Source organism: Sorex araneus, chromosome X, assembly GCF_027595985.1.
Source record: "Sorex araneus isolate mSorAra2 chromosome X, mSorAra2.pri, whole genome shotgun sequence".
NCBI classification, from domain to species: Eukaryota; Metazoa; Chordata; class Mammalia; order Eulipotyphla; family Soricidae; genus Sorex; species Sorex araneus.
Window position 1 is genome coordinate 316304626 of NC_073313.1, and position 10239 is coordinate 316314864.

The following is a 10239-nucleotide window of genomic DNA, read 5'->3' on the forward strand; positions in this document are numbered from 1 at the left end:
ACTCGGTCCCAGAAGTGCTGGCCCGGGCAACAACTCCCACCGTCCACCTGGGACTTGATTGTCAGGCAGAGGGAAGGTGCCCCCAAGCAGGGCTTCGAGGCATCTGGGGATCCAGAGGGGTTGCCCAGGCTTCTGAGTGTCTTGCCACCAGCCTTCTGGTCTACCCTGACTCCTCACCTCTGCTTCCTTTCTCCCCTTGAATCCATGGATTTCCTTCATCCCAAAAGTACTTCCTTTCTTCTAGGCAGTGTGGAGACCCGTGAAGGGATGGGGTGCCATTCTTCTGGCTGGCCTGTAAGATGAGAACTGCCAGTCCTCGAAAGACAGGGACATGTTATGAAAAGCAGAAACTGAAACTTGGATGTCTTTCAGCAGCACTGGACTAAGCCAGTGGAGCTGTTTAAGCCCGAGGTTCTCTAACAACCTGATTGAGAGCAGAGTTCCCCTGAAGAGCCACCCTGCCAGCAAGCCCTCCCCGAGTACCAGTCACTAAACAGCAAAGGAAACATTAACAGAGACTATGAAGACTGAAATAATGCAATTATTCATGGATTATAAGATAAATGCCAAGCACTATTAATAAAAACAGCATATGCTAACACCCCAAAATCTGTATCACTGCCAGAAAACTCCAGAGCACCAGAGACAGAGACAAGACATTCAAAGCAGCTAGCTACCCAGACACGCTGGCAGAGGGAAAGTACTTCACTTGGTAGTTGGCCACTCAGCAGGAACAACAAAAGTCACTTCGATAGGATAATATGGAAAGCTCTAGAACACAATGCTGAAAGTTACTGCTGGGAGGATAAAAAGATATTCTCTGACAAACTAAATACAACTGACTGATCTTTATTAGAGAAACTACTAATAGTTGCATTTCAGAAAGAAAATAAACCCAGGAGAAAGCTAGAATATGTTTATGATTCAGCATAGGAAAGAATTTCTTGAACTTGACAAGAAAAACACTAGCTGTATAAAGAAAAAGATTAAAATATCTAACTGCTTTAATTCTAGAACACAGTTCATCAATCTGGACCCAGGAAATGAAAATTCTTCAAGTAATACTATCTATAATACTTCCCCCAAAATGAAATATTTACCTGTGCATATAAGAAAAGGTGTCTATTTCAGCCTATATTTGGCATATCTATATGCTAAAATATTGATAAAAATAAATCAAAGCACATTTTAATAATTGGAGGTGTTTTTTTTTAATTGGCCAACTTGGTTGAAAAGGCCAAGCAGTTTCATGGTTTGCAAGATTCAACATGGATAAGAGGTTTTAATCTCTGCCAGTTTGACCTATAGATTTACCAGAGCCCAAACCCAACAGAGAGGTATTGTAGACATTGACAAACTGATCCATGAAAAGGAAGCAGAACTTGGAAAGGGGATGAACAGTGTCCTGAGAGGGGCAGATATGGGAGCCTTCTGCACAGACACCTCTTTAGATTACAGCTGTGTAGAAAGTCTAACATCTGCTTATATGACTCCTTCAAACCACAAAGCCTGTAACCACCCAGGCTCACCGCCAAATATCCAGGGGTCTTACGATTTCCAACAAGTTCTCCTTCATGAAATTATTTTATGACTTTATGGGCCAGAGAGCTAGCACAGGGGTTAAGGGACATTGAAAGCAGGTAAAGATGGTGGAATCTGGACAGGGCACTTCTGAAGGAGTGGGGACCCCTTTCCAGGTATAGGAGGGTGTGGTGGGACAAAGACACCCTAGTATGCCCTGGTCTGGCACAAGGGAGCTGACAGTGGCATCCAGTGGAACAACCCTGGTTCCATCCTTGGCACCACATATGGTTCCCTGAGCACTGCCACGAGTGACCCATGAGCACAGAGTCAGGAGGAAGCTTTGAGCACTGCTGGGTATGGCCCAAAACTTCCCCCCAAGAAACCAACGTAATTTTATGACTACCAAAGATAAGCACCAGTGTATTCACAGAGTGAGATACAGAACATTCTCTGTCTCTCTGGATGTCTCTGTTCCCATGCCTACAACCCTCTCTATGTCAGGAGGAGCACTTGGAGGAGGTTTGAGGGGGGTCTTGGAGGACTACAGGATAACAGGGAGTTCAGATTTGGCACGTGTTGGAAGCAGAACACTGAGAACAGGGCCAGGACTGGTGAGGGGGGAGCAAGGGAGGTGCCTCAGATATGATCCTCATTAAGGATCTCATCAGGGGCCCTGAAATGCAGGGGTCCTCTACAGAGGGAAACACAGAGACATCCCACCGGGCAGTGGTGGAATTGGCTGTGGGGAAACAGACAAAAATGGGTCAGAGGTAGTGCTGGGCACACCAGCCACTAAAAGCCCAGACAAAAGATCAGGGAGCAGAGGCGCCAGGAGGCCTAGACAAGAGTTACTGAGGAAACTGAGTCAACCTGCCCCAAACCACCCGTGTTCACACGGCCACACCACTAACTGGACCCACTGCTGGGTGGGTGCTCCATTCCTGAACTCAGCCAACAGGGGCAAGTCCAGTGCCCAAGCCAACAGGGGCAGAGACCAACTAGCCCAGGAGAAGATTTGATTTCTCCACCAAAGGGATTCTAAATGGCCCTGGAATTGCCAGTTAAGGAACTGGCTGCATTATCCTGAGGGTGCTGATTCATACCAAATACCACAGGTCAGGTTGGCACAGTGAGTGGCACTGGGGCCAAGAGAACAGCCACAGTGCTAGTGGCTATAGGGGAAACATGGCATCCTGGTGCACAGCTGATGGGGTCGGGCACGGTTCTCTAAGGACTCCAAGTCCTTTTTGCTTTATTTACTTACTTGTTTATTTGTATTGGCTTGGGGGGGTGGGGGTCATACCCAGTGGTGCTTAGGGGCACCAGGAATCCCTCACAGTATTACTTAGGAGAATTATGCAAATATGGGGGTCAAACATTCAACACATATGCTTCTTTCTCTGGTCCCTCCAGGGTTCTTATAGACACTGCCAACGGGCCTGCGATGTGCTCGTAGTGGCACATGTCCTTCACATTCATGAGATCCTGGGTTTGATTCTCCTTACCATGCAACAAGAAAAGCACAACATCGACAACAGCCTACGCTTGCTGCCCACTCCTCTCTCCCTCCTGCCCCCATAACCAAAAGGGACGGAGACAGTCACAACTCTTCCTGGCCTGCAAAGTGGGTTCATGTGGTCAGAACTATAGATGTCTCAAAAAAAGATCCAACATCTGCATCTTTCATGTGAAATATATAGCTGTAAATGCTGACAACTTACTTAGGGATGTTTTACAATCTCTATATCCCAACACTCTTTAGGGGGAGGAAAGACAGAATTACACGTCAAATGTGGCCAAGTTCTTCCTTTATTCTTCCTCTGTGTTGACCCCTTGGGTTTTCTGGGAGGACCTGAGTTGACTGTGCATCGGGGATCCAGGTTCCTGCTCCTTCCCCTTTTCCCTTCTGGGGAAACCAACTGCCCACCTAACTTCGCCTGAGTTGTGTGAAGCAGAGACACTGAGGAGAGGAGAGGAAGCATGTCCACACCGGCCGCTAACGCTCCTTCCCGTCTTGTGTGGTTTTCTCTTGCAGGTATTTGGCTTCTGGGTCTGGATCTTCGTGGCCGCTACCCAAGTTGCCAACCCATTGCTGCAAGGATGGGTGATGTATGTGTCCCTCACCTCCTTCATAATCTCGCTGGTGTTCCTGCTGTCTTACTTGCTGGGATTTTACAGAATACTCGACTCCTGGAAAATCCTGGTAAGCACCACACACACAACCCCAGCTCCTCAGGCTGGGTGTGGGGAGACGTGGGACCCTTTGGGTGGGGATGATGAACCAGAGGCCTTGCCCACAGGGCCAGCAACCTGTGGAGGTGATATTGGGCGGGAAGGGTAATATCGGGTTGCTGGTTTGTGTTGAAAGAGATAGTCTTGTTTAGAAAATAGTTTTATTTGACTTGATGTAAAAACACACTTCTTCCTTGATTCTCTGCCTGGGGGAGTCAGTTGTGCTGCAGTCAATGGCCTTTCTTGTAAAGAAGATACACAGGCTGCATATTGCCGTATGAGGCTCCTCCTGACAAGTGCCCCCAGCCTGTATCCCATCTCGGAGTAATAGGAAATGCTAGCAGGACACAAGGGCCCAATCACAGGTCCTGTCCCAACCAGCTCCTTCGTTCCTCCACAGTCTCTGTTTTACATTGTATGTGAAGGCTCTGTCACACTGCACCAGAACCCAGGGTGTAGATTCTTTTCTTGAATACTGTGCCTTTCTCAGTGCTGTCACGTCATCTTGATCATTTCTGACAATTTGAAACATTCAAAAATAATTGGAAATTAAGACTGTGGACCATCATGGAACCTCGGTCCCAGCATTGTCAAGATTTTCACTACACTTCCTTCATCAGTCCTTTTCTTTTTTTCTTTTCTTTTTTTTTTTTTTGGTGGGGGGAACCCACTGGCAATTCTTGGTCAACCAGGCTGGTGGTTCAATGCAAAGGTCTACGGATGAGCTACTGTTTGGACTCTGTGGTACCAGGGATTACCCTGACCATCCTGGCAGGACCGGGACCTTTCAGGGCTGCACCCGGGCATTCTCAGGGGACCCAGTGGTGCTGGAGATGGAACGTGGGTTGGGTGTATGTAAGCAGCACTTTAACCACTGTACTATCTCCCAATCCCAGATCTTTTTTGTTACTGAATAATTTTAAATCAACCCCATGGTGTTATCCCATTTTATACAGTCAATGGCTCCAGAAAGCAAGCAGATATTTACATTATCACGCACGCACGCACTCCTGCACACACACACACACACACACACACACACACACACACACACACACACACACACACACACACACACACCCCTGAGTGATTCTCAGGTTTCATCTCAGACTCAGATATCCCCAGTATCTGAGTGATCTGGCACTTGGCCCATTTGAATCAGTGCCAGGGGATGACGGTTCTTGGGGTCCCTGAATCTGGCATGGCTTTCCCTGCCAGAGACTGTGACTAAAACCTGTCAACTGTCCTGTGGCTGTTCCCCATTTTGGATTTGTCTCTTGACTTCTTACTTGCTCTTCTAGTGCCTGGATTTTTCTGCAAACTAGAAGTTAGCTTGGAAGATTTACAGAAAATGAATGAGGCCTTTGTGGCAAGAATGCCTGAAAGTGGTTCCAGGTCACCTCACACAGGGCTGGAACAGCCTTACTCCCCCCAACTTTACCTCTAATGCTTCCTTTCATCTCCTGGTTCATCTGCCCCAACTGGATGCTTCATTAAGGGATGAAGAATGCCAGTTTGCCATTGTGACATTCCTGTTACCACGATCATTGCTTATTACAACAAGCTTCCTCCAGATTTGATAATCTTTTTTTTTTCTTTTTTGGGTCACACCCAGCGATGCACAGGGGTTACTACTTCTGGCTCTGCACTCAGTAATTACTCCTGGCAGTGCTTGGGGGACCATATGGGATGCGGAGGTTCGAATCTGGATAGGCCGCATGCAAGGCAAACACCCTACCTGCAGTACTGTTGCTCCAGCCCCATTGATAATCTTTTAAATGACTATATGACATGATTTTCTCTGTTTTGTTTTGTTTTATGTATCCCCCCAAACCTGGTGGTGCTTGGTGGGCCATGTGTTGCCAGGGCTGGGCCACAGGCCTCTACATGCCAGGCAACCCTTTGTGCCATCTCTCTGACCCCTCCATGACACTCCTGCTGAGCTGAGCACTGTAGAGAGATGCAAACACTGAAATGAAATTAGATCTGCTTGACCTTGCAACTCCACCATGTGTTAGCTGATCCTCAATTTCCTCATCTGTCAAGAGGCCAGAGTGATTACAGCCTTATGAAATTAAATATAGAAATGAAATGAGATGATGTGTGCATGTTATTAAGACAGTGACCAGTACATAGAAGGTGTTTAGAGCACTCTGGCTTAAAGCAAGATTCAGAGCTCGTGAGGCCTGACCTCAGCTCCCGGCTCTGCTACTCATTTATTGACCTTCACCTTGAATTTCTACTCCCTCAGTGCTCAGTAGGACCTACTCCATCGTGGACAAGGTAAGATGAGAATAATGAGGGGGAAAAAAGTTTAGTGTAGAGCTTGGCACAGAGGAACAATCACCCTCGCTGGCCAAGTATTTTTTCCTATTGATTCAGACACTCTTGTCTGCTGCTTCTGCACTAGAATCGCTGGGAAAAAAGGAACCAGCAGGCTGGGGAGCAGGTCGTGCCTTTTCTCCTCTTGGTTAGAGAGGAGAGTGCTCTGCTCTTTGGCACCCACATCACAAGGTTGTGGCCTCTCTCTGCCTTTCCAGAACAGCTTGTACCAGGGCACCACCAGCATCCTGTACATGAGTGCAGCCGTCCTACAAGCGCACGCCACCATCATCTCTGAGGGGCAAAATATCAGTCATTACTACCTGAACACGGCTGCTACGGTGAGAGCTCGGAGGAACGTGCACGGCCCCGGCAACGCGCCTGTGGGGGCTGATATCTGTCTCGTATGGAACAGATGCCACAGACTGAAAAAGGCTAGGAGCAAGGGAGGAGGAGGAGGGGTGTGTGTGTGTGTGTGCGTGTGTGTGTGTGTGTGTGTGCACGCGCACACACGCGCGCATGCATGTGGGGGGGGGAGAGCTCAGGCATGTGCCTGTGTGTGTCTGTGCTTGTATCTGACCATGTGTCTGTGTGTATGTGTATGTGTATGAAAGAGAGCGCACACACTAAGAGTGCACCAATAACTTTTCACATGGTGATTCAATAAAAGAATAAATTAATTAAAAAAAAGAGTGCACCAAGTGTGTGTGTGTGCGAGAGAGAGAGAGAGAGAGAGACAGAGAGAGAGAGAGAGAGAGACAGAGACAGAGAGAGAGAGAGAGACAGAGAGAGAGCATGCATGGGTGAACACAGCTGCTCAAGCTCACTGTGTAACATGTCCAAGTGCAGGGACCACCTCATGTCATCTGGTTTTCCAACCAGTCTTGCTCTCTTCCTTTTACTACATGCCATCAGAATTAACCCCCATGCCCCCCAACACGCATTGGAACACATCTGTAAACACCCCTCATGGTTCCCACTGTTTGCAGAGTCTCTGCAGGACAGACCATCCAAGGTCTGTATTTTAGGCCCAAAGGGCAGCCTGTTGGCTAATGGAACCCTCAGCAAGGGGGTCTAGACAAACTGCAGGACCACCTAGACTTAGGTCCCCTAGGACCCTCCGTGCCAGTCAGCCTCCCCTTTTCATCTTTCTCAAGTGCCTCTTTTCCCCTCCAGGTGCACTGATGCCCTTCCCCACAAGGTAGAGAGCAGAATGCACATGGGTAGAAGAGTGCCCCCCACGGGCCCCCTCCCCCTCGCCCCCTACAGGAACCTCCCTCTCCGTCAGTCCTAAAAACTGCCAGAGACAGACGCTGATGTCTGAACGAGGTCTCAGCCCGAACCTGGGCCACCCAGTGGCCAGAGAGCTGGCATCCTGGCTTAATCTGAGCTGCCCAGGCATCAGCTGACCAGGGTCAGGTCATGGGGAGTTGTGCCCAGTGTTAGAGGTACTGCCAAGCCAGTACTGGGTACAACTCTGCACCAGGGGGACCAGAGGTATTTCAGCTGCCTATAACCTGTCTCTGCCTTTGCCTCTTCATTTCACTGTATCACCTTATCACTGTCACTGTTGTACCATTGCTCATCGATTTTCTCGAGTGGGCACCAGTAACGTCTCCATTGTGAGACTTGTTGTTACTGTTTTTGGCATATCTAATATGCCACAGGGAGCTTGCCAGGCTCTGCCATGCGGGCAGGATACTCTTGGTAGCTTGCCGGCTCTCGGAGAGGGATGGAGGAATTGAACCCGAGTCAGCCACACACATAAAAGGGAAACACCCTACCCGCTGTGCTATCGTTCCAGCCTCTTCATTTACCTCCCTTGAACTCAAAACTCCGGCAGTGGGCCCTGCACTCGCCATGATCAGGTACAAACCTGCCTTCCCCTGCAACAGCTCAGCTCAGTTTGGCCAGCAGGGCCTTTCCTAATCTTCTCCCCTGGACACCCACTCCTCCCCCATTCTCTTTCCTCCCAGCACTCTCCCCAGCCAACCTACTTCCTTCCCGCTTTCTCCTGTTGACTTTCTGCTTCCCCACTGACCTGCTCATGCCCCAAGACCAGGAATGTTTTCATGTGTTGTCACTGGTGTAGGCACTTCTTAGACTTCTCAAAGTCTAGTGGGTACTTAAAGGGCATGTGTTGAATGGTTACATGAAGCAGAGGGTGATGGATGCGGGGCCATGGTGGGGGGCGTGGTGGGCTGGAGGTGTACGAAGCTGGAGACATTCAGGGTGGTCTTCCATGTGTGACGGGAATGACAAGACCTCAGTCTCCTCCTGGGGGAAGATCAGAGGGGAGGCAGAATGAGCAGAAGTGGGGGAACCCTGAGGTCTTCTTGCGACGAGGGAAAAGTTGACCTAGTAAAGGTTCTGCAGCCAGTCCAAGCTGTGCCCGTGGAGTCTCTGGGTTGCTGAGAGCAGGAGAAGGCTCTGGGGGGTCTGTGAGCTGCTGACTTGCTGGAGTGCAGAGTTCTGGACTAGTGAGTACGTCAAGGAGAAGAGAGAGAAGTGGGGACAGGAGGGGACAGTTCTTCAGAGGAGATGGACTGGGTGGACAGGGGGAGTGTGGGCTCAGGTGGACTTGTTAGCAGTGGCTGACACATAGCATCCCACACAGCAGGGGGCAGCACTGGGCGCCTGCCATGTCTAACATGGAAACTCTCCCATCATCTTCCAGTTCTTTGCCTTTGTAACCACCTTCCTCTACATCCTCCACGCCTTCAGCCTCTACTACTACTGAGGGGAGAGTGCTCTTTCATCGCCTGGATTATTGGGTCCCCAAAGTAGCTTTCAACACTCACCCTCTGGATGATCAAACACAACAACAACAACAACAAAACAGAAAGCCACCCACTTCGTGAACAGAGCCACTGTGGAGTCGGGGCAATGAAATCCTGCCCCGGCATATCTGCTCGGCCTTCTTGGTTCCTGAGGAAGAGGAGAAGGTGGTTCTTTCCTTCTGCAGTCGCCTGACTCTTGGCATTGTCTGGTGGTGAACATTGCTCCCCTGGAAAGCTCTCACCAAGGTGTTTGCTGTGGCGAATTCCAGGACCCTTGGGCACCTGTTAGGAGGTTCTACCTCCGTAGCAATGCCCATGGTTGCCCATGGTCTGTATCCAGAAACATTCCGTCAAACTTCTTTAAAAATTGAAATGGTGCTGTCACTGCGTTCGGACCCTGAGACCCACAGACCTTACTCCCCACCCTTGTTCCACAGTTCTGCCTCTGCTTTGTAGTGGTCCCTCCCTACCCCAAACTAGCTCCCCAACCTCCAGCCCCTCCTCTAGCCCCCCTCCACCAGTCACTACACTGCCCTGCCCTTCCTTTTCCCCTTCCCTTTCCTCCCTCCTTTCAGATGCAAGGGAAACTGGTATAAAATCAACTTTAAGGGTCACTTTCTGAGGAAAATAAAGAATTGGCTCTTCAAAATCGCTGTCCCATGAGATTGGGGGTGGAGGGCAAGAGAGGAAAGGATCGGCCCCTTGTCCCCAAGCCTGGCTGCATGAGCCAATGGCCGGCCGCCACTACCCCACCGGCTCATCTCTCAAAAAAGAACATCAATGACAGAAACAGGATGTCCAAGAACAAGGATGGTTCTCTGAGTTCCTATCACACCAGGTAGGACATATCAGAAGACACAAGAAGGGCCTCAGGAACCCCTTCTGTATCACCTATCTTCTTGCCTGCCTATGGGACTGTCACCTGAGTGGGATCTGGGTCTGTTCAGCCAGTGGAGGGATTCTGAACATGCAGAAGCCAATGCACTGGACCTTCTCAAAGACAGGCTGGCACTGACCACACAGAAATGTAAGCCTGATTGCAATTTCCATGTCAACAATTTCCAGAAAGAAGTTGGGCTTGTTGGTGTGTGTCCACCTGTATAGTGGAAGATACAGCCCTTGTCCCCATCTCCGCAGTGGTGGTCACAACAGTGCCGAGGAGGGCCCAGACCCTTAAACACACTGCCTGCTGGAGCTTGAAATGCAATAAATTATTCTGTGAAAGGGACTTGTCTTCTGTTGTTCATACCAACTTTTCACTATTCCTGTTAGGTAAGAGCAGTGCATCCAGTGAAGGAGAACTCTGGCTTCACTTTTGCTGACCAATCATCCCAACCTCTTGAAAAGTCTTGAATTTCTCTCTCCCTCTATTGCTGGGAGC

At 49.4% G+C, this 10239-nt stretch overlaps 1 protein-coding gene across 1 annotated transcript in view; it reads left to right on the forward strand.

Moving 5' to 3' along the window:
- Positions 1 to 10023, forward strand: part of MALL (mal, T cell differentiation protein like) — a 30739-nt gene extending 20716 nt beyond the window's left edge. Inside the window, exons 2-4 of the mRNA XM_004609243.2 lie at positions 3560 to 3727; positions 6297 to 6419; positions 8756 to 10023. Of these exons, the coding sequence (XP_004609300.1) occupies positions 3560 to 3727; positions 6297 to 6419; positions 8756 to 8818 (354 nt within the window). The 3' untranslated portion in view covers positions 8819 to 10023. The remainder of the gene's footprint in view (positions 1 to 3559; positions 3728 to 6296; positions 6420 to 8755) is intronic.
- The last annotated feature ends 216 nt before the right edge of the window (positions 10024 to 10239 follow it).